The 26,222-nt window shown below is 33.9% G+C and overlaps 1 protein-coding gene across 1 annotated transcript in view; it reads left to right on the forward strand.

Annotated features, from left to right (window-relative positions):
- Positions 1–26,222, forward strand: part of LOC140437407 (juvenile hormone esterase-like) — a 70,533-nt gene that overhangs the window by 29,480 nt on the left and 14,831 nt on the right. The window contains exons 5-10 of the mRNA XM_072526919.1: positions 2,364–2,549; positions 11,726–11,916; positions 13,181–13,364; positions 20,131–20,303; positions 24,666–24,783; positions 25,042–25,168. Of these exons, the coding sequence (XP_072383020.1) occupies positions 2,364–2,549; positions 11,726–11,916; positions 13,181–13,364; positions 20,131–20,303; positions 24,666–24,783; positions 25,042–25,168 (979 nt within the window). The remainder of the gene's footprint in view (positions 1–2,363; positions 2,550–11,725; positions 11,917–13,180; positions 13,365–20,130; positions 20,304–24,665; positions 24,784–25,041; positions 25,169–26,222) is intronic.

Raw genomic sequence — 26,222 nt, forward strand, 5'->3', positions numbered from 1 at the left:
ACTAAGTTGCATGATTCTGGTTTTATAACCCAAGGTTACGCAGATGACCTAGTTGTTACAATTAGAGGCAAGCATGACCAGACTATATCTAGTCTCATGCAAACTGCTCTTAACGAAATTAAAAGTTGGTGCTCGAAAGAGGGCTTAAATGTCAACCCCAGTAAAACGACTTTGATACCTTTCACAAGGAGACGTAAATACAATTTACAGGCTCCAACTATGAATGGCATCACATTAGACTATTCCAAGGAAGTAAAATATCTGGGGGTAACCCTAGATCAAAAACTCACCTGGAATAGTCATATTGAAAAAATTTTATCCAGAGCTTTGGTGGCAAGTTGGACCTGCCGCAAGACGTTTGGAAAAACTTGGGGCCTACAACCGAAAATGACTCTCTGGTCATATAAAACAATAATTAGGCCCATGGTCACATACGCATCATTCGTATGGTGGCCAAAAACACAACAAACAACAGCTAACGCTAAGCTTCAAAAAGTGCAGCGGCTAGCTTGTCTGGGAATCACAGGGGCAATGTCAACATGTCCCACTGCAGCTCTAGAGGCGATGCTGAACCTTCCTCCCTTGCAGTTCTGCATAAGGACGGAGGCAGTAACTACCTTAAAACTGCGACAGACATAAATAAAGAATCCTGGAGATCTAGTTGGCCACCTGAAAATCTTAGAAGAAATTCCATTGGATTCTAAGGACATGCCGACAGATGCTATGCCAGTCAAATTCGACTTTGAAACACCCTTTGAAGTGGTCATAAAAAACCACCAAATGGGTGAAGAAATTGAACCAAAAGTGGAAGAAGGTTCACTCGTATGGTATACGGATGGATCTAAGATAGATAAAAGGGCAGGAGTGGGAGTTACTGGGCCCAATTTCAGGCTATCTAAATCTCTTGGAAACGCCCCAACTATCTTCCAGGCAGAAATACATGCTATAGACATAAGTGCCCAAGAATGTCTCAACCGAGACACCCGTAGGGCAAGAGTCCTTATTTTATCAGACAGTCAAGCCGCCTTAAAGGCTCTAAAGTCATTTACATGTGAGTCGAAGTTGGTTTGGGACTGTAAACAATCTCTCAAGAAGCTGGCGGAACGCAACACTGTAACTGTGATGTGAGTGCCAGGTCACAAGGGAATTGCAGGAAATGAGGAAGCTGACAGCCTCGCAAAAGAAGGAGCTAATACCCCATTCCAGGGTCCGGAACCCTTCTGTGGACTATCGAAAAGCCACATCAGAGAGGAACTCCGTACCTGGGAACTCAATCAACTAAGATCATATTGGTCCAACACACCAGGACAAAGGCAAGCAAAAAGGCTCATAAAAGTGTCGCCTACTGCAACAAACCGCCTTCTCGAAATGAGTAAAAAAGATATCAAAATGGTCACTGGCCTTCTCACTGGTCACTGCCCTCTGAGATATCATCTCAAGAAGATGGGCAAATCAGATAGTGAGAACTGTCGTTTCTGTCACAATGAAAAAGAAACGGCAGAACATATACTATGCAACTGCGTAGCACTGTTCTGCAAAAGACTAAAATTCCTAGGAGAGGTCAGTCTGGCGTCCTCTGACATAGGAAACAAGTCACCTAGGAAGCTAATCAACTTCATCAGAAGTATTGGCATTCTAGAGTTTAACTAGATTAAGGTATGCACAAAAGACCTCTATAGGTCGAAGTGCGGTGAGGCCGCATGGCCTTAACGACCTCACATAATCTAATCTAATCTAATCTAAGGAGAAAATGTCTTTTGGGACAAAACGAGAGTACTAGATTTAGATCGATTCTGATTTGAAATTGTGTAAAAGTTATATTCCTTTACTTTCTTATATGAAATTTACCTCTGGGTGCCGTTTCCGCTGGAGGTATGGAAATTTATTTAATTAAAACTGTGAAAAAGCTGTATAGCAACAGGCTATATTACTAATTCCTACGCATGACTTAAGTTTAGACACGATAATTTCTTTTTACTAGGTTCATCTTGATCTTTGTATTACAAACATAAATAAAAACAGTATACATTAATTATTAAATACTGCTTTTTGGGATATAGCAATTATTTTTTTTTTAAATGTATGTTAATTTAACGAGTGCTGCTTAATTTAGTCGCTTTTTTATTTCTGTTGTTTGAGTTTTTGTCTTCCAGTATAAATATACCAATCTACAATAATTAAATTACGATCACCAATAATATAATATAAATGAAGTTGGTTGACTGATCTTAAGGAGAATTTAATAGTGGGTCCTTTCTATTTCCCAATCAATAATGGAATTTAAAGAGTACAGTTGTAATTAATTTAATATTTTTTAAAAATTTTGACTAATTGAATGTTACATATTCCATTTATCATTATAGGCTTTCTGTCAACCGATGATGAAAACATTCCTGGAAATTTAGGTTTAAAAGATCAACAGTTTGCCCTTAAATGGACTTACGATAATATAAAAGCTTTTGGTGGGGATCCAAAACAAATCACCATAGGAGGTGAAAGTGCAGGAGGTTCATCAGTTAGCTATCATTTATTACATACTGGAAATAAAGGTAACTATATTCCTTTTAGTAAACTGGGTTTAAAGAAAGAACGTTCACGTTTTGCAGAAAGCGCAAACAAAGATTAAAACCTATTATCCTTGAAAGAAAAATAATGTAACACCATCAAATTGGTTTTTGTAACACGCAGGGAACCGCAAACTAGGGGCGTTGATTAGAATCACAATTACTACTAATATAGGCTAGGGAAATAATTAAAAAAAGTACCCTGTTTCAGACACTAAACCGGCCAGTCAAACGACAGTTGTTTTGAGTAGCATGGACCTCTTGATTTTTTCGATTTAATTAATTATTAACAAATTAAAGTCAAAAAACGGTAAATTTTTGCGTTTTTAGTGTATCAGCCAAAAGTAAAGTATTTAAAATGAGAGTAGGAAACTTATAAAAGAAATTAAAAGTTGGTTTTTGTTTGGTTTATTTTAAGCCTCCTATTTTTTGTGCTTCGGAGTCAATTTCCTTGAATGTTTCCATTAGTGGGGTCTTGCTTCTACTTATAATGGCGACATCATCTGCATATACAGTATCACTTAGTCGTCTTCTTCAGTCACCAAATTAGATTTGAAGAAGGCTACTGAGGCCATAGAGGACACTAAATGCATTCTTCAAAATAAAAGTTTAAATGAGAAATCTGTTTTTAGCAAACTTTACTATAAAGTAAAGAAAATCACTGAACAACTAGACACTGAATTGAAGATGCCTCGTATTGTTTTTCGTCAAACCTGTCGTCAAAACCAATTTGCTAACTCTTACAAAGAATATTTCCGAAGATCTATTTATTTACCCCTTTTTAGACAATATCTTAACTGATTTAGAAGATCGACTTTTTTCGCCGAAAGTTATGAATCTATTTAATCTTCGAGTTGTTTTATTACCTAAAACTGATAACACACCAGAAGATCAAGTTGCATTAAAAAAAATATTGACACCTATTATTGGACCATCTACTGCATATTTCACAGTAGAACAAGAGTTTTCACTATGGATTCAAAAGTGGAAAATAGTCGTGCAAAATAATGGAAAACTTAGCAGAATATTTCTGCAAATATTAATTATACTGCCAGTCAGTGAAGCAACAGCAGAGCGTAGTTTTTCTACGCTTAAGGGTCTAAAGACTTGGCTTAGAAATAGAACTTTGGAGGAAAGGTTAACTGGTTTAGCACTCAGCAAGGTGCATCCTGAAATTTCTCTAGATCTTGATGCAATCACAGAGCGATTTGCTTAATCGGATAGGCGCAAAGAATACATTTTATAAAATTATATAATATTTACTTATCTTATTCTTGTAGTATTTTTAATCACTGAACTTTTATTTACCACTCGTTGCCGGCTGTTGCTGACAATTCGTGAGAAAAATGTTAATACAGAGTAAAAAAATATATCACTCACTTGTAGGCTAATATCAATAATTATAGAAATAACTATTCTTAAATTATATTATGTTTTTTGTCGAATAAATGAATTTAAATAAAATTTTGTTTACACTCCGTATTAAGGTTCCTTCTTCATTATGGAAGGGTGGCTATAACTACAGCAAATTGCTCTCTATCTTAAGCTGTTCTTAGTATTAAATGTGTATCCATGCCTGTTCAGTCTCTTACATTCTCCAACCAGGAGCATTTTCTTCATCCTGGACCTCTTTTTCCTTCTATTTTCCCTTCCATTATGAGTCGTAGAAAGTTATATTTTTCTCCTCTGTAAATCTCTCTCAGTCCTCATTCTTCTCAAAACCTCGTTGTTGGTCACGTGCTCTGTCCAGAAAATCTTCAGCATCCTTCGAAAAACACACATTTCAAAGGCTTTTGTACGCCTCACACTTGTAATTCCGAGAGTCCATGTTTTCACTATTTATCGATGGTTTGTTCTTGATTTTATAGCCATAGGATAAGTGGGTTTAAATTAATTGTCTTTAAAATACCTAGTTTAAATTGACAGTCCTTGATTTTTCGGTATTTATATTTTAATAACTTTCCTTTGGTTTAATAGTCTTGTACATTTGATTTTACTGTCATAGAGGCCCCTTAATTTTGTACCGTTCTTTGCACCCGTAGGTTATTTGGGTTTTAATAACTTCTCATTGGTTTAATATATCACTTAAAATAATTATTGAGAAAATGGTTCCCTTACATGAGGCACAAATCATATCAATCGTAAAGGTTGATAAAAAATCGATAGAAAAATATAAATCCTATATCAAAATCACCCTTAAGGCATATGACCCCTTTCCCCCGACAAAAATTTCTGGGGATGAGCCACTGAGTGTCTAAATCCTATATCAAAATCCGGATCCGCCACTGGTTGTATCGACTTTCAAAAGGACTTTCGCCGTGTAAATAATGTACAGATGTGGAAAATCCTAACATTATATGGGATGCCACTGAAAATTATAAACTTTATTAAATTCTTCTACGTGGGAAACAAACCCAAACTGGAATAATCTGGTAAAGTAAAAGAAGAAATAGCCATATAAAGAGGAGTCAAGCAGGGTTGTGTACTATCCCCTACCCTATTTTTTACGATGATAGATTAGATACCGAGACGATAAAACAGGCATCAGATGGCATTTACTCAAATAGTTAGAAGATCTCGAATTTGCCGATGACATTTGCTAAAATAATAATAACCGGCAAGGAAGTAGAAGTAGATATGTGCACATATTTGGGATCAGTTATAAAAAGAAATGGGTGGTGTAAAAAGGATATAATATAATAGATGAGAATAATAAAGGCTCAACATGCATTTAACGCTTTAAATAAAATTTGGCAAATAAACGAAATATCAGGAACAATAAAAATTAAAATCTTTAATATTTGCATCAAAAGTATACTACTTTACAGAGTAGAAACATGGAAACAGGACGAAACTACAACTAAAAAACTGCAAACTTTTGTAAACAAATGTTAAGAAAAATATACTGGCCCAACAGAAAAACTAATACAAAACTATGGAAGAGATCAAAGAAAATTCCAAAACTGGAAAAAGATTGGCCATACTTTGAGGAAAGATGAGAGCAACATAACCAGACAAGCTCTTTAATACCATTTTTCTTCTTCTTCTTCTTCTTCTTCTTCTTCTTCTTCTTTTGGCAATATAACCCTGGATGGGTTTTTGCCTGTCTGGCTATGTCCTTCATTTCAGAGCTCTCTTGGGCCCTTCTCCTCCATTGTCGTATATTCATGGTTTTCAGGTCGTCTTACACGTCATCCAACCATTTTTAGACTTTTCACAAATCTTACAATGTCATACCTTCCATTCAGTTCATTAACCTCGTCGTTTCTCCTGATTCTTCATGTGCCGTCTTCCTCTTACACCGGGCCATATACTTTTCTCAGTATCTTTCTCTCGAATGTCCTGTGTTGGGCTTCTTCTTTTTTCGTCATTAGCCAGGTTTCACAACCATAGGTTCCTACGGGTCTAATCAAAGTTCTGTAGATAGTCATTTTGGTTCTTTTGTCTAATAATTTCGAGGTCATCAATCTTTTATTAGCACAGTATGTACTACTTCCACTGGAAATCCGTGCATTAATTTCGCTACTTACGGAATTCTTCTGATTGATTTCTGTACCCAGATATGTGAAGGTATCGATACGTTCAATAGATATTATTTTCAATAAAATCAAGATCAATTACAAAAGACGACAGGGGCATCATCAGGTCATTTAGGCTTTAACACCCATGTTGATATCAAACGGGGGAGATAGTTCTCCATCTTCTCTAACTGCGAGTTTTGAACCCTGCAACGAGGATGATATATTTTTTACGACAATGATATATTTTTTTGGTATACCCAGTTTTCGGAGGTCTTCCAGCATTTTGTCTCTTTTCACACTATCAAAAGCTTGTTTAAAGTCTATATACATATTATATAGTTCTACTTTAATACCATCCAGAGGAAAAAAGAAAGAGAGGAAGACCAGACAACAGCTGGAAAATAACTACAACGGAAGAACACGAACAAATAAGATGGGGTACAATTAAAAAAAGAGCAATAAATAGTAGAAAATTAAAAAATTTGTACACAGTTTATCGAGAGAATATATAAGAAAAGATACGCTGACCAGGCCAGTCAGCAATCTTACACTTTTAGAGATATACATTTACATTGGACAAAATATGTAATATTGAATATATATATATATATATATATATATATATATATATATATATATATATATATATATATATATATATTGATATAAATTATATACTGCAGAGGAAGTAAAACAACAAGTCAACAAGGCAGCCAGAATCAGATATCATATAGAGGAACAAATATATAACCGTAGAATGCAAAGTCCGGATAAAGAAAGCATGTAAGGTCAGTACTAACATATGCTGTGGAAACTAGAGCTGAAACGGTGCTTACAAAAAGATTGATGAAATATACAGAAATAGAGTATGTATAAGAAAAAAGTATAAGAGAAATTTCTTTCAGAGATAGAATGAGAAATAAGAATACTTAAAGAGAAACTGCAAGCCAGGATGTGGTGAAATAGGACGAGCAGATTGTCACAAATCGAAAGATCATGTCGACAGAATGGAACCAGAAAGAATTGTGAAATGGGAAAAACATATAAACCCAATACAAAATGACAATGTCCTAAAAGAAACGACTATATGGTAATGTCTTTGAGGTATTTCACCAAATGTTAAATTTTCCAATTTTCTACTAAGGGTTGATTTGTCAATCCGATGATGTGCTTGATCCGTCTGTACAACTGCTATCTTGAACACTCTACAAGGACATGCGTAACAATGAGAACATTACAGTTGTAAAATAAAGGGAAATTAATGTGGCCAATTATATGCCCGGGTTAGTCAGGTATGTCCTAGACGAAGTCGAGTAATTTTAAATCATTTAGCGTAGTATTGTTTAGTTAATTAAATTAAAAACAATTTTAACCCTCCAGTACAAGCTCTCTATTTTCTTACGTAACTACTCGCGTGGATTACATTAGTAATCCATACGTACTGGAGCTCTGGAAGAGCAATATTATTTGAAAATAGTGTTATTGTTTTAATGAGGTTTTAATATTACCACTGCAATCTATAATTGACTTTATTTTATAGGTAAAATGTACATTAACATAAAAAAACAATGAAGATTTAAAAAACAAATACTATAAATCAAAATTACTCATAACCAAACGTTACAAACCAAACTAGGTACTATAATATTCTAAATATAACATCTTAATCTGATTCAGACTGCATGTTCTGTTTTATCTCAGCACAATATACACCTGTTTGCTTTAAATATCCTGGGTAAGTTCACTGATCACAGCTGCTGCACCATTTTCTTGTGCTCTTATTCCTTGCTCGTCTACAAATATAACAACGTCCAAGGACCGAAGATCGATTAGAAACTTCTTTAGAAGTTTCCTTATAAGAATAAGAAGCTTCTTTATAAGAAATTTAGAAATTTCTTATTTATTTTTTAAAAAAAATTAATTTTGTTTTTTATTTCTGTTAACATCAGTGATTTTATTTACTCAAACGAAATGTCCTGAAGAAAAGTGCTTCTTGGGAATGATGCAGTTGGAACAAAAACAAACGAGGAGTGATGTAACAAAACAAATAAATCTGGCTAGCTGAATGTGCCGGAGAGTGACTACTTAACACTCAAAAGAGGATTCGGCAAATTTGCATGCCCTACAGAGACCGTAGAATAAGAAAATGAATGACAAGGTAATAAACAATCTATAGGTATATAACTAAGGTAAATAAAAATGATTATAGAAGTTGCTCCAAAATGTGAGTGGGCGCCAGGAAAGTATTAACATAAACTTTCCAAGGTATCTTGTAAAGCTATTTGCTGAAATACAAAAAAAAGGATACAGATATGAATTGAAATATTTAGTTTTCACCAAAAATTTAATCCCTATCCAATATATACAATCTGAATTTACCCTAAAATACCCACCACCAATTATGTACAGTCAACTTAGTTAATTATATACAAAAAAAATAAATGCCCTGGTTATACGCAACTGATCCTTGATGATCTAAATTTACCAATAATAAGATATAGGAAAAATTGTAATGATTGACCTAAAAAGGTAATTTACTTGCCTCAGAGATGCAACTCTGTACTTTGGCTTTCAATTGAAGGTTGTAATAAAGTAATGAGGACAATATCCTGAAGGGATAAATGTCCAAAGGTTTGAAAATATAATAATAATAAAATCTTAAGAAATAACTCTCTGATTAGATGTGTACACATAAAATCGCACAAACTGAGTTAAATGGGATTATTTAAAACCTCGACCTGGACGTGACAATTTTAATGCTTATATATTTTATAATTATTTAGAAAAAATGACAGGTCTTTATTATTAAATGAAACAGTATGATTTAAGATTGGAAACAAAATATTATAAACAAAATTATTAACAATTAATAATAACAAAAAATGAACAATGTTCCACACTCTAAATAAGGGAGGTCTTTCGGGCTGGTATCCTGAAGTGGTCAGAGAGTAGTCTGCGAGAGCTCTGGACCTCTGATGGGATAGACGGGCAAATGGGCAAATTCAAAAACGCAAATTCTTTTCCTCCTTGTAAAAAATCGATCCTGGATTTAACTTCTTGGGGTAGGCTAAAAAGAACAATTGTGTTACAGTTCTTCCTTACGCTTAATAAAAAGAAGGGAAAAATACAAGGTTTATTAACAAATGAAATAACTTGAAAAATATTACAAAAAGTTGCTGGGAAGCTTGTATCAAAGAAAAAGCTGTAATGATTTTGTAGATAATGTGACCTTCGCATGGTCTGACGATATTTGATGTAAAATAAATTAATCAAATAGATAATTTTTAACGAAAACTTGCTACGGATATATTTTTGAATGTAAAAGAACGATATGAGGCAGAATATTTTTACAGATAGTCTTAATAGATAATAGATAGTTTTAAAAATGGATAATTATATGTTTTTAAGGCCGGGAAGTAAAATAGAAAATTAATATGATTTTATAACATTACTATATCTAAATCCAGAATGTTTCTTAATGAAATAATGTGATAAATGACAGATAGATATATCACTAACGAAGGGAAAAATGACGATATTATAGAAGTTAAAATGGCTGATGGTTTTTACACTTTTATTTATAATTGAATCAACTTACCGACTAGAAGTGGCTTATAAATCAACGGGTATACACTACGAAACAACTAAAAACTGTATATATTCTTCCTTCCCAACGAAATTAATATTCTTTAAAACAAATTTAGCCTTCTTCTGTCGCCTACCCTTTTTTTGTTAAACGATGTTGTCTACCAAAAGGTTAAAACCAGAATGAGCGCTAATTGCTAGACGGATGATCATGTTGCCCTACATCATCGTAGGTGTCGCTGTTTAAGCCAACTTAGAAATTCAAAATTCAGAAAAGCATTAAGAGGATTGGGATTTTAAAATTGTATTTAAAAATGTTTACGGATTATTAAAGTAACGGACTCGTTACACAGTGACATTACTAACCTCATTATGGAAAAATGCATTAATTCCTGATATATTTAATAAATCAAAGAACACGGTGAGTGGCCAACGCCTAGAGTTTCGGGAAACACCATTTTGTGCACACAACTGGTCAACCAGATCCACACTGAATTTTGTTTTGTTATATCCGTTATAATCTCGGGTTTTGTTCTTGTTTTTTGTTTCAGGATCAATACTGTCATTATATTGCATGGTTAAAACAGCTAATACGACCTCATTTTTTTTGGAATGTACATTGCCAATGTACATTTTTCTTGGAAGAATCCAAATAGTGAAGAATGTATATCTCTGTTTTTAGACGTTATAAATTCTTGTGATAGCTCCCTCTTATTTTTACGAATTGTATCAACAATAGGTTAATCGCTTTTAAAGCAAGTCCAAGGCCAAAAGTATACTGGTTAACCAGTTATCCATGGTTACATTTCTGCCCGTTTCTTCTATGTGTTTAACTATTTTTTTAACAACCTCTGCGCTACTCCAATCAGTTTCAAAAGGACCAAGTGGTTGTGTTCCACAGTAAATCTCTATAATATAGGTATATGCATATTTGCTATCTACTAACGCAGATATTTTTATACCATATTTGGATGGTTTACTGGGGACATATTGACGGAATTGACAATTTCCCCTAAAAGCAAGTAATTGCTCGTCAACTGTTAAATAATCTGAAGGTGTAAATTTTTTTTTTAATTTTCAATAAAAATTCCAAAAGTGTCTCGTATAGGAGCAAGTTTATCCAGCTCTCTTCTTTGTTGTCTAGAATCAGAGTCGTCAAACCTCAAACATCTCAGTAGAAATCGGAAACGATTTAAATACATTGTCAAGTAAATAGCTTCAACACCAGTACCTTTCTTATTACCCCACATTTGCAAAACATTTAGTCTTTAAAATTTTAGAATACCTTTTAAAAAGAGTATACCAATAAGTCCCCAAATCTCTTCGATGTCGGTCATGTTAGCATCTCTGTAGCGTTGGAAATTTGCTCTTACCTTCTCAATATAGATGTTGGTACAATGCGTAATTTATTTGACGATATTATCATCTAGCATACATTTGAAACATTCAAACTGTGTTTTGTGTTTCTACCTTATCTTTTTTTGTCTTTGCCAAGATACTATTTTGAAATTATTTTTTCTTCATCTTCTTCCCCTTTAACCTCTTCATCACAGTCTTGTTCCGATTCTTGTTCAGACATGGTACATTCTTCTTCTAGAACATCATCAGATACATATTGCTCAACATTATAGCTATTTGAGCAGCTGTCGTCGTCACTACCATCTATATTCGGCTCCTGTTCGTTCACTATTTCATTATTCCATTCCATCAACATTTTTTCAAAATTAGGGTTTAAGGTTACGTCAATACACGCGTGAATTACAATGATAACAGAACACAATCTATTTCTTACACCTACACACATCAAGCGACAGTCGCATACTAAAACAGTTCCTTATTATTATACTATACCCTGAAGGTATAAGGAGAAGGCAACTTTATATACAGTATAGTGCGAATAGCAGTATAATAAAATTGGGTTAAACCTAAGGTGTACTGGAGGGTTAAACCAAGAAAGCTAATAGGACAGAAACAAACATTTTTTTTAATAGTTATTCCTATTATTCCCACAATAATAATAATTCTGTAGGAATAATATATTCTTTAAAATTTTAGATATGATTAAGGGCGTTATACAAGAAAGCGGTTCTGCACTTAACACATTTGCATACCAGATTAATTGTAGAGAGAATGCTTTTGCATATGCCAAGCTTCTTGACCCAACGTTTACGTCAAATAACTCTCAAGATTTGCTGGAACTTTTACAAAAAACTCCAGTAGAAACTTTAATAGAAACTCAGTCTAATGTAAGTATTTCTATTTGTACACAAACATACAATACAATAAAGAAACTATAAAGGATATACAAATCTTGTTGTCATCGTTTGTTGAAAATCAAAGAAATAAAGGACAATCCGTTTCTTAAAAAAATAACACAAATGCATATTTTTTTAATAATAAAGTTTTTTGAGTTTATTAGGTGTCCTATATTAGGGTGTGTTGATCATAGATATGTACTTAGTTTTTTTAAAGCACTATTCTTTTTACAAAAATACTGAGAAGATACTTATTGAAAGTATATTTTATAGAAAATTACATTGCAAAATTTAGTTGTTCATAAAAAGGTAATGTCGTGTAATCTACGTTAGACAATCGTTGGTTTTTAAGCTAAAATCGTTCTCTTTTTCGTGACAACTGCATTTTGTAGTTTTTTATTTGTAATTTTTTTTGACTCTCTGTCTATTCGTCGGTGACAACTCTGAGATTTTCGGGAAAATAGTCCATGTAGGAATCCAGAAAATAAGTTTGACGCTCATATTGCATCCCACTTTTTTATAATTTTCGACAATGTTAGTTACAATTTCTTTTTAGTATGGAGACTCATTGTTTCCAAGGAAATTGGTTTATCCTGGCCATTGCATTCTGGAACAATCTGTCCAGAGGGAGACAAAAGAACTAATTTTTGAATGAAAATGATTGCTCATAGCCACCAAAGTAGATGGCGCCTCTGTACGCTAACTGTAAAGTTTAAGACACTCGGGCTGATACAAATTGTTGTCTGATGAAGCAGAACTGCTGAAACACTCAACAGCAATCATAACACTCTACTGATACCCGTTCAAGCACGGAAAGTTAATCGAATTTTTCCTCCTAGGCCATATATTTGAAAATTTAACTCAACAAAGCGATAGCAGCTTTTGCTAAAAGATTTACTCTCTTACATATTTCGTATAGCCCAGAGCCAGAGGAGACAAAACGATATCATTAAATCGTTTTCGTTCATGGCCACCAAAGTTGATGGCACCTCTTTATGCTAACTACTCCAGTGGTAAAGTTTTAGGAGACATTCGTTGGACTTTCCAAGTTTGAATTTGTATCAGCGCAAGTGCTATAAACATATATATATATATATATATATATATATTTATATATATATATATATATATATATATATATATATATATATATATAATGTCGTCTCCATTCGTCAATTTAAACCACAATCAGGGGAAATGATTTTGATATCTAGTTACCCTAAATATTTTTTAGAATTTTTCAAGTATTTTGTAGATGCATTCGGATGAACTCTTAGGTTTTATGAATGGTGATTATTGGAAACCCATTATTGAAAGTGGCAGTAGTATTGATGCTTATGTGACTGGACCCATGCAAGAAAATTTTATGAAGGGAAATTTTCTTAGGGTACCTTCCCTTATCGGTTTTAACTCAGAGGAATCATTACTATTTTTACTTGGTAAGTAAGCATTTTTAGATTATTTGTTAATTTGTAAATAGGATTGAGGTTTTGGCGGTCAGACTATTTGGACGTGTGTAGTGTCGCTCCCTAAATTAAATTCCAATTTTGGGTGGTTTCGAGTGTAATCTGCATGCAAATTAGTGTAAAGTGTAGTTAAAAAGGACCTGTATGTAAGTAAATAATCAGTTATCTGATTTTGAACTGTATTACATTAATAGTTAGTTTTAATTGCCCTACGGATAAAAGTGAAACTTCTGAGTGGTCGAAACTAGTTGAGCTTTTTGCGCTGGACGGGTGATTAAGAACGATAAACAATAATAATTATCAACAAAAACAATAGGTCTGTTATTCAGGTTTCGGTAAAACTATACAGAATTATAAAGGCTAAATTTATTTGCTGTTTTGATATTGATTGTATTTTTGTATTTACAAGTGGTAGAAGTCGAAACTGGTTAGGATCGAGAATAATTGCTAAAATTTAACTATAGAGGTAGGCGCGGCGCTTGTCGAGATCCGTAACCGTTACTTATAATATTTATATTTATAAATACTTTAATTATTTGAATAAGAAGAAAGATAGCGGATGGTAAGGTTGATGAATATGGTAAAAGAAAAAGCAAAGAGGAGATAGACATATTTAGCAGGAGCAGAAAAGTGAGCCGAACGCCAGACAGGTCGAAACCAACAACGAATGAAACCAGCAGCCAGAACGAAATGATGGAACTAATGAGAGAAATAGCAAGCGATAATAAAAAGAAAAACAGGGATCTGGAAGAGATAAAAAATACAATGGGTAATATGATTGAGGAACTAAAAGAAATTAGGAAGGAAAATAGTGAATACAAATTGCAAATGGAAGAAATAATAAGAGAAAATGAAAATATAAAGAAAGAAATGACAACGATGAAACAAAAGATAGATAAAATAGAAATAGCCTTGGAAGCATGTCAGAAAGAAAAGAAGAAAAATAACCTAATAATGAGAGGCTTACCAATTGACACAATAGAAGTAGAGAAACTGGAGAACTTCATAGAAACAAAAATGGGAGTAAAATCAGAAATAAATAGGGTACAAAAGATAAATGAAACAAGTGTTATCGAATGTAAAAAATTCGAAGATAAAATAAAAATACTGAAAGCCAAGGGTAAACTAATAAACTATAAGCAACATAGAGTATATATAGAATGTGACCTAACATTAAAAGAGATAGAGATACAAAGAAATCTTAGGAAGATAGCAGCAGATGAAAAGACTAATGGGAAAAGGACAAAAATTGGATATGGTTTCATAATTATAGAAGGCAATAAGTGAAAATGGAATCAAAAAACAAGCCGGATAGAAAAAATAACATACAATACAGAATCAACTGGTTAAAAAAACTAGCTGAAGAAAACACCATGACGGACCGAGAAACAAAACAGGCACAGAACAGGGACATGAGCAGATCTAAAGATAATAACACAAACGGAAGTAAAAACAAATTGAAGTACAACTTAAACACAGAAAAGAACAAAACAATTTGGAAAATGGCATCATGGAATGTGAGAGGTATAAATGGGAAGGAAATAGAACTGGGGGAAGAAATTAGAGATAAGAACATTGAAATAGTAGCTATAACAGAGACAAAGAAAAAAGGAAAAGGATCAATAATATTAGAAAACGGAATGTTACTAATATACAGTGGAGTGGAAGAAACGAAGAGAGCTCAGGCAGGAGTAGCGTGCATGATAAAGAAGGAGAGTATCAACAAAATAAAAAATTGGATATATTACAACGAACGTATACTAAGAGTAAACATAGATATGGATACAGAGGAAACCAATACAAACCTAATCATATGTTATGGACCAGATGAAGACGCAACAAAAAACGAAAAGAATGAATTCTGGGACAAATTATAAGAAGTGATAAATGATTGTACAGAGAAAATTGTTATCACAGGAGACATGAACAGCAGAGTGGGGAAAGAAACAGAAAAATGGAACAATGTCATCGAACCTCATGGGGAGGACAAACTAAACAAAAATGGAAAATTACTACTCGAATTCTGTCTAGACAATAACCTGGTGATTATGAACACACACTTCCAACATAAAAGGATACACAAGATCACAAGAGAAGTCAAATCAAGAGACGAACAATCAATTATAGACTATACTATAGTGCAAAAAACAGAGAAGAACTGGATAAGAGACGTAAGGGTAAAAAGGAGTTATGAAATTGGTAGTGACCACTATCTACTAGAAACCACATTCAAAAGTAAAAGAAAAGAAATAAAAAGAAATGAGAACATAAACAGAAAATACAAAGAAATAATAAAAATTTATAAACGAAGGGAAGAAACAACGAGAATAAGATACTCAGAAGGACTAGAGAAAGAGATGGACAATGAACATGAAATAACAGAAACAATAGAAGAAGAATGGGGAAAATTTAAAAATGCGATGATAAAAACAGCTAAATCAATATGTGGAACCACAAGAAATAACAACAGAGGCAAACAAACATCTTGGTGGAACGATGAAGTGAAAAGAGAAATAAAAGAAAAGAAGAAATTATGGAAAGAATACATCTAAGACAAAACACAACAAAAATATGAAAATTATAAGAGACAAAGAACAAAAGTTAAAGAGATAGTTAAGAAAGAGAAAAAGAAAAGTTGGGAAAAATTCGGGGAAAAAATGGAAGAAAACAGCAAAGAAAACGTAAAATTATTTTACAGAACACTGAAAAACCTAAGAAGCAACAAAGAAACGAAACTGAAACAAATAATGAACAAGGAAGGAACAATAATAAACGACGATAATACAATAATGGAAAGATGGAGGGAACATTTTCAGCTAATACTGAATGGAAATCAAGCGAATACAATGGAGAAGGAAAGTCACAACAGTAGAGTATCCATGAGAAACACGGAAAATCCAGAAACTATAGAAAAAGAAAAACTGGAAGAAGCAATAAGAAAGATAAAGATTGGAAAAGCACCAGAAAACGATGAAGTAGCACCAGAAATGATGAAATATATAGGAGTAAAAGCAAAAGAAAAATTATTATACATATATAACCTAATATGGAAGAGAAAAGTAATACCCAGAGAATGGACAAATGCAGTAATTATACCTATATACAAGAAAGGAAACACAAGAGACTGTAGGAACTATAGAGGTATATTACTACTATGTGTAGCAGCAAAAGTATACGAAACCATAATAGAAAGGAAAATTAGAAAAGAAATAGAACATAAATTAGAGGATGTACAAAGTGGATTCAGGAAAGAACACAACACACAAGACCATATATTCACCATGCAACAAGTAATAGAAAAAGCCTTAAAGAAAAATAAAGAAATACATCTGAGCTTTATAGACATGGAAAAAGCATTCGACTCAGTCAAAAGAAAAGATATATGGGAAAGCCTAAAGAAGAAACAAGTAAATGAAGAACTGATAGAAGCAACAAAGAGTATATACATGAAAACAACAAATACAGTAAGAATGTTAAATATACAGTCAGAACCATTTGAAACAACCCAAGGAGTTAGAAAAGGGGAAAGTCTCAGCCCAGTACTATTCATAAATGTAATAGATGAGATAGTGAAAGAATGTAAGAAAACATTCAAGATATACTGCATTGGTTGGAACAAAATGCAAATGATAAATGCTGAGATGTGTATATTTGCAGATGACATAGTATTAATTATTGCGGAAACTGCAGAAAAACTGAAATACAACTTAGAGAAATGGAACCTAGAAGCAAGCAAATACAACTTAAACGTAAACAAAGAGAAGACTCAAATAATGAAAATATCAAGGAAACAAGGGACGGAAGATCAAATAGAAGTAATGATAGACCAACAAAAAATAATACAGACAAATTCATACAAATACTTAGGAACAGTAATCAACAACAAAGGAGACATCGAGGATGATCTTAACAACAGAATGGAAAACACAGGAAAACTATTCCAAGCACTAAATAGAGGATTCCTTAATAACAAAGAAATATCAACAAAGACCAAGATGACAATATACAAAACAATATATAGACCTACAGTGACATATGGGGCGGAAAATTGGATATTAAACAAAAGACATCAGAGCAGAATTCAGGCAGCAGAGATGAAATACCTCAGAAGAACGATAGAAGTAAAAAGAACTGATAGAATCAGAAATGAAGAAATAAGAGAAAGACTCAAAATCAAACCGATACTCGAGTCAATCAAAGAGAAAAAATTGGCATGGTTCGGACATCTAACCCGGATGGACAATAATAGACAAGTAAAAAGAGTGTGGGACGCCAAACCAATAGGGAAGAACAGAAGAGGAAGACCCATTAAAGAATGGAACAGTGACATCTCGCAGATACTGCAGAGTAAGGGTAAGACTTGGCAGGAATCAACACAGATGGCATCCAATAGGAAGGAATGGAGAAAGTTCGTTAAGAGCTAGGACACCTCAGAAGACTGTCAAATATTATAATTTAATGAATTGTATTGTAAACGGCCCAACACCGAAAGGTAAAATAGGTTCTACTGATTAAGTAAAGTAAAGTAAGTTGTTAATGCATGCAATATAAATTCGTAAACAATTAAAACGTCAATTAATCAAATTTCTTTTTGATTAAATAGATTACACTTTTTTCTCGTATATAGTCTGGTAAGCTGAAGTAATCTGCACACAAAAGTGCCCTTTGCTCTCCAGAAAAGCGTTTTTGAATTTATTGGAGAAATTTACTCTACCGAAACAGCTGCAGTGATAATAAATTCTAATAAATTTTGTGGAAATGTAAAAAACAAAAAGTTTGACATATTTGAAAAAAACATATAATAGATATATATCACTTAAAATTGCAACTTTTACATGTTTGGAATAAACTGGTTCGTCAAGTGAAACGAAAGAGTAAATCCTGCACCAAATACCTTTTGACAGCAAAATGATAACACTAAATGCTAACTCTTACTACTATTCAATTTAAACGATTACTGGATAAAAATTTAAGAGTATTTAAAATATGGTATTGCCTTTTCTTCTTTTTCTTCTTCCTCTTTATAAGCAATTCTGCTTGTTTATTGGCGGATTATTACCTCTATGAAAGGTTGTTACTCCATCTTTTTCGCGGTCGTCCGATTCTTCTTTTGCCGATTGGTGACTTATCTCTTGCTATTTTGACGACACGGGTTTCCTCCATTCTGCGTATGTGGTTATTCCAATCTTTTTTCCTATTTTGTGACTATTTATTTATACACGGTGTGTTACATTTTCTGCTAATGCCTTCACTTATCTTTCGATCTCGCAGCGTATTTCCTGTTATTCTTCTCAGTACTTCTCTCATCTCTACCGTTTTCAGTAGCCTTTGCATTATGGCTGTGTCGGGTCTTGTTTCTGAGGTATATGTCATTATTGGTCTTACACTAGCTTTATAAATTCTTGACTTTATCTCAGTGTTAATGTGTCTATTTCGCCATATAGTGTTGTTAAGACATCCTGCCAATCTATTTGCTTTTTGTACTTGATCTATCACTTCTTTGTCCAGGTCTCCATAGCTGGATAGTGTAATTTCCAGATATTTTATTTCCATTACGTGTTCAATACTGATGCCATCAATTTCTTTTTTACATCTAGTTGGTTATTTGCTAGCTACTATTTTTTTTGGTTTTCTGAAATGAGATTGTCATATTAAATTCTTTTGCTCTTATGTTAAATCTGTGGACCAGTCTTTGCAGACTGTCTTCATCCTGGGCTATCAATATTGCGTCGCCTACGTAACAGAGTATTTTTGTTTCTTTGTTTCCCATTCTGTATCCTCTTCCTTTGTTTGATGATTTCATCCATGAATAAATTAAAAAGCATAGGGCTCAATGAGTCCCCTTGTCTGCCTATTTCTACAGGCAGGTTCTGTAAGTTGTCCATTTATTCTGACTTCCATTTTGTTGTTTTGGTAGACGTTTCTGATAGTTTTTATAATATTTAGGAGAACTTCTTTATTATACAGAAGATGGATTACATCTTTGAGTCTTACTCTGTCAAACGCTTTCTTTTTGTTTAGGTCAATCAGACAAAGAAATGCTGGTCTATTATACTCTAGTGATTTCTCAGTAATTTTCTATAACAATCTCAGTTAACGAATATTGCATCTGTACACGATCGTTCACTACGAAAATCCTGTTATTCATCTACTAAACTTATCCTCTGTTATATTAGTACTTGTAACATTTTAGTTGTACGTTTTAGGGTAATATTTAACAAATTTATGCCTGTGTAGTTTTCTAGCTATTTTTTATCTCCTCTTTTGAATAATAGAATTAGTTCTGTAGAATAGCTCAACAGAACTGCTGCCAGTGCCAAGCCCGGATAAAGGAGGCGGGGGTCTACAGCCAGCTTAGCAGCCTACTGATAGACTTTAAAACCATACAACTCATAGAAACAGGATTATGCCTCGGAACAGTATTACATTTTATTGTCACTAATTTGTGTTATTATTGTTACTACTTCTATTACTTATTATTGTAATAAAAATGTTATTTTATTTATCAATGTCAGAATGTATAAAAGCACAATAAATAATGCAAATCTTGTGGATCGTGTGTTATTCTTGCTTTCTTGTAATTTAATTGGCTGATAAGATAATACTATCTTAATCGTTATGCAAGTTTAATACAATAGTTTTTTGATATATATATATATATATATATATATATATATATATATATATATATATATATATATATATATATATATATATATATATATATATATATTTGTAGCAATGGCTGAAGATAAATATGAGAAAAGTGTGCAACAATTTGATGAGCATCCCGAACTTATGATATCGAAGAAGTTAAATGTTATTGAAGAGGAAGTAAAAGATGTAGTTCAAGATTGGAAGAAAATCTATACCGAAGTACCATTTGCGCAAAACAAAGCTGCGTTTGTAAAAGTAAGTTATATGTATTGTAACGTATTTAACAATAAAACGAGCGGTTCTAATTTTTATAAACTATTTATTTAAAGCATACAGTACGATATTCTCTCATCAACTATTTAAAACTAGCATGACATGAAAGTTTTAACCTTGTTTAGGCCTGGGCCTCTTCAAGGAATGGGATACTCCTTTTTTTTTCGGAGTAGTGGGGTGTGAATAAACGTCAATTACATAAAGTCGTTGTCAAGAAGTAGTGGACTACTAAGGAGCAGGGGGAAGCTAAAAGTGGCTGTGTTTGTGTGGTCGATCTAAGAAGATCTAGGAACGCACAAGAGGAATTGCCTAGCATGCCAGTTCAGGTACTTCAGGGGTTACCAGCCAAGTGATAGGAACAAAGAAACGGAACTTTTCTAATGGGAAGCCTGGTGAGTATTTGCCTTCTGTGGTTGCAAGGAGTCTTTAATGTTCGTTTGGCTCTGTTGTTCGAGCCAGCTATGGTTCTTAGGACATACTTCCTGCTGAGGGATAGGATTCTGTCCTTAATTAGTGTTAGGCGGTAGGTAGCCATGATGGCGTTAAGTTGATGGGTCCTCAGAGAGACATGGACGCATGCCTTGTATTCGAATATTGGCCTAAAAAAAGTTTTGTAGGTGTGTAACAAGGTTTTTGAATATGTTCCGCCCAGTTTACCGGACAGCACTTTCAGGAGGTTAAACCTCTGTCTCATCCTATTTAAGGTTTCCTGAACGTCGGCCTTCCAGTTGAGAGTCCTTGTAAAGCGGACTCCGAAGTAGAGAACCGAGTTTCTGAAAATGAGGTCTTCACCTAAAAGTGATATCCGGCCCTGGACATCGCGACAATTGGAAGATTTTAATAATATTGCTTGAGTTTTGGAGGGATTTATGGTCACTCTCCATTTATTGCACCATCTAACAACTCTGTCAAGGTAGTTTTGTGATCGCTCGAATACAGACCGTTGTTGCCCACGCTCCCTGTGAGAACCTGAGGTGAGGATGGTTTCATCAGCGAATAATAGAAGGGACTCCGATCCTTGCTGTGGGCGGGGAATATCACAATTGTAAACTGTGTATAATACTGGAGCAAGTATTGAGCCCTGGGCTCTAGCTTGTGGAGTAAAGGGAGTGGATAAGTAGTCAGCTATTTTGATCCTGATCGTCCGGTGAGAGAGATAGGAATTGATTAATTTAACGAAAGGTGTGGGCAGTCCAGCGAGGTGGAGTTTTTCAATCAGGCCTATGTGACAGACCTAGTCGAATGCCTTCTGGACGTCTAGGAATATGCCTATGATGTGTTTCCTTTCATTAATTGATTGCGAAATGAAAGTTGGTACTTCTACCAATGCATTTTGTGTGGAGTGACCAGCCCTGAATCCGCATTGGAATCTGGAATTGCAAAGTGAGCGTCTAGGAATTCTACGAGTCTCTCCTTGAGGATCTTTTCATAGACTTTATCTAGGGTGCTCAAAAGTGAAATAGGTCTATACGATTCAGGGTTGGTGAATGTTTTCTCTTTTTTGGCGATCATGACTGTACTGGCTACGTTCCAAGGAATAGAAAAGTAACTCAGTGATAGGGATGCATTGATAATATTGGTAAGCAACGGGATTATATTCTGTGAATGCCGTCAGGGCCAGGAGATGTGTTTTTACCAAGGTTACACATCTGTCTGACGGTGTCCTCGGTCACAGGGGCCATCATTGCGTGAGGATGTGGTCTATCATGTACCTGAAGGTAGTAGAATATATCTTCCACTCTCCGCTCAGCATTTCTTTTCGATCTTTCGCTAAAATTGGGGTTATTGGGGGAGATGGGAGTGGCCTGTAGTGTGTTTTTGAAAGCTTCGGCCTCGTCTTGTGGATTGTTGAGAATGACGTTATTAACCATGAGATGAGATCGTGGCTGACTTTTTTGTTTCGTTAAGACTTTGAGTTTATTCCAGAATGCAGCACCATCTCGGTAGTCAAGGCCGGCTGTGACACACATTCACTGTTTTTGTTTCAGCCTGTTCACTTCCAACCATATGACCGCCGAGAGTCTGTTGTATTCTGTTTTGATAAGAGGGTCTCTGAATCTTTTATACTCTCTGACCATTTTTCGTTTGAGCTTTGATTTGTGTAATGATATGAGGTGGAAGAGTTGAAGTATAAGGATTATATTTTGTTTTTGGCACAGCCAGGGCTTAGGCTTCTTGAAGAAGTTTCTAAATTTTGAAAATCCCTGTGTCAACTTGGTTGTGTGTTGATATATTGCCTAACTCTGGAAGATTTTGGTTGATGTGTTCTGTATGTTGTATTGTTATATGTTTGGATATGTTATTGTAACCCAAAAATTTTAATGCATCTACTTGTTCTATGAGTTGTTGGTTAATTTCTATGTTAACATTTCGGTTAGTTTTCGCTATTAGCATCACCTTGGTTTTCTTAACATTAATCTTCATGTTTCTAATTGCCAGCTCATTATTCCAGCTATCTATATGTTTCTGGGGGTCCCTTTCGTTGGAAGCGCATAACATGAGGTCATCTGCGAATGCACACTGAGCTATACCAACCGGTCATAGTTTACTATATCCGATATGTACTTTGTGTATACTTGCTTTTGTTTCCTTAATTATGTCGTCAATAATCAATATAAACAGTGTGGGGCTCATAACACCTCCTTGTCTTAGACTCTCGTTTATTGCAAACATCTCTGATTCCAAGTTATCCTTACGTACATAACTCTTCTTATTTTGATACAGACTTTTGATAGCACCTTTTAGTTGATGGTCAATATTTCTATTTTGCAGACTTTTCCAAACTGCTTCCTGGGACACTCTGTCAAATGCGTTCTCAATGTCTAGAAAAGCCATAGATATTTCTGTGTTCTTTATTCTAGCTTTTTCAATTATTTGTTTCAACGTAAATATATGGTCTTGCGTACTGTGTCCTTTCCTAAACCCACTTTGTACTTCATCCAGATGTGGTTCAACGATGTGTCTTAATTTCTTTTCTAGGATGCTTTCATATATTTTCGAGACGATACTGAGTAGATTAATTCTCGCTATAATTTTCACAAGAACTTGGGTCTTCTTTCTTAAAGATTGGTAGTATTATGCCAATTCTCCAATCTTCGGAGACTGTACATCGGTTCCAAGCCATGTTCATAATTTTGGTTAAAAATTCAACTCCTTTCGGTCCCATTGCCTTTAACATTTCAGCAGTGATTTTGTCATGACCAGCCGATTTACCTCTCTTTGTATTATTAATTGCTTTTTTGACTTCTTCTATTTGAATATAATTTTCTTGTCCATGTTCTCCTTCTACTTCTATCATTACAGTTTCCTCTTTCGGCTGTCTTGGTGTTAGGAGTTCGCTGAAGTATTGTCTCCATCTTTCCATAATCTCATTTGATCTGATAATCAGCGTGCCGTCTTTACGTTTCAGCTGTTTCATAGTTATTTCTTTACCTTTTCTTAGCGTCTTTAGTGCCTTGTAAAACAATTTTTGGTTACCCTGGCTATCTGCCTCCATCTTCATTCCAAACTCATCCCAGGCTTCCTTCTTTCTCTTCAGCACCATTTCTTTCACCACCTTTCTTTGTCGTTTATATTCTTCGTAACTATTTTCTGTTTTCTTGTTTAAGTATATTTTTCATTTCTGTTTTTTATATTTTATTTTGGCTCTTAATTCATCGTCCCACCATCGTGTTTGCTTTTTTTTTCTGTTTACATGGTTTATTCCACACGTTTCTTTTGCTGTCGTCACGAGGGTTTCTTTAAATTGTTTCCAAGTTTCCTGTAAGTTGTCAGTACTATGTGAATTAGATAATTTGGCTAGTTTTTCTTCAATTTTACTTTTGAACATGGCCGCGACATTTTGGTCATTTAGTTTATAGTTTTGGATATTCTCGTTCACTTTATTATTTTTCGTTCTTTGTTTAGTGGTTTTAGGTGTTTTTTGGGGTAATCTTATCTTTACTTTAAGTTTTTACTTTAAGTACACATACTTAAAGTAAAAACTCTCTACGGAATATTTTGGTACAGAACCGTCAAAAGTTAAAAAATTAAGAAAACTGAATCATTACAGGGAGTGGTAAATATTACTCGGACTGTCTATGTTAGTTTTATTGTACACAGAATATATGTTTTTAAATATATGACACATATGTGGAAAGATTATTTTAAAGAAATCAAATTAAATCAAATTTGATCTGTTTGGTCTGTTTAAACTTTTGGATCAAGAACTTTACCAGTAACTTTATTGGTAATTACCAGTTACTCAAAATATAATTTACTTATTGAAGCTCTCTAATTGTTTATTGTAATTTTATTAAAAAAACATATGCGCTTAATTGAATTTATATTTTATTGTATTTTTAGTATAATAGTGATGCTGGTTACATTCATCCCACAACACGACAAGCACAGCTGACCTCACAATTTGTTCCAGTTTATATGTACCAATTTGCATATGGAAAGCCATTCTTGAATATATCAGGTAAAATATTTGAAAACTTATTCTTCTGTTGTAAAGGGCCATCTTACTTAAATTCTAGAATTAGTGACATTTTTTTGACGTTGTTCAAGCGCAGCAAGCAACACAGCGGAAATACATCGGCATTTATTGTAATAAATTAATTAATAATGTTGATTATATTAATGAGAAGAGAGTTATTTAATAATGCAACTGTCTGATATATCTATACTAATATTTATTGTTTTATAGATTTGTTTTAAGGAACACTTAATGTTTAAGGTACGGAACATGTTGGACATGGAGAAGAGTTAATGTACTTGTGGAATATTACCTTTCTTCCTGGTGTGATTGATGAACAATTCCGTAGCACTCTTATGACATTTTGGACAAACTTTATTAAAAACCAGTAAGTGTCAGTTATTCTTAATTAAAAACAGGTTTAAATTATTCGTTTTAGATACACTATGGGAATAATAGATGTGAATTTTACTTAAGAAACCTTTTTAGAACACTTTTTAGGGATTCAAAAAATTATACTTTGAGTATTTTTATTTTTCATCGACTATAAGTTGTGATTATGGTCAAATTTACATAAAAGTTAATTAAGCTTAATTGTCATACCTAAATACATAACTAAGAAAATTGACAAAACTACTAGGAAATTTATAAATAGAAAAATAGTAGGTAGCGGGTAGCGGGTAGATACTCATCTATGATCCCGATAGGTGACAGATATACTTCAGGGATGCGCCCCTGCCCACGCGAGCCTTGGTTTATCTCCTAATACCATACCGAGGAAACCATTGTCCTACCACAGTCCATATCCAAACCTACCATTTCTCTCCCAGTACCCTGGATGGATTTACCGATAACGACCCTAGATTGAATATGGAAACGATTTTTTGATTAACGAATAGGAAGATGGTCCTCCGAAGAATAGGGGGTTGAGGCGCCGGGCCTGCTACCTGACACTCGGAAAAAGTCATTATGCAAAAACCAATCCAACACAGCCTCGGATTTTGGACGGAAACAAGGATATACGACTTAGGCGAAGAAAAAGGACTATAAGAATAGGAACGTGAAATATACAAGGAATCGCATCTAAACAAAATAAAATAATCCCAGAAATCGAAAGACTAGGCACAGATATAATAGTCTTAAGCGAAACAAAAAAAAAGATCAAGGAGAGGAAATTATAGGGAAATATACACACATATGGAGTGGAGTTTGCAAACATGAAAGAGCCGCAAAAGGAGTATCAATATTAATAAAAAATAAATGGAGAAAATACATACAAGATTACCAGCAAATAAATGAACAAATAATGGAAATTAGGATGAACATATTAGGACAACCAACAATAATTGTTGGAGTATATGCAATGAATGACAATGCGACCATAAGGGAAAAGGAAGATTTTTTCAACGCACTAAAAGATGTATTAGACAGGACAAAGGAAA

This window comes from Diabrotica undecimpunctata, chromosome 3 (assembly GCF_040954645.1).
Source record: "Diabrotica undecimpunctata isolate CICGRU chromosome 3, icDiaUnde3, whole genome shotgun sequence".
NCBI classification, from domain to species: Eukaryota; Metazoa; Arthropoda; class Insecta; order Coleoptera; family Chrysomelidae; genus Diabrotica; species Diabrotica undecimpunctata.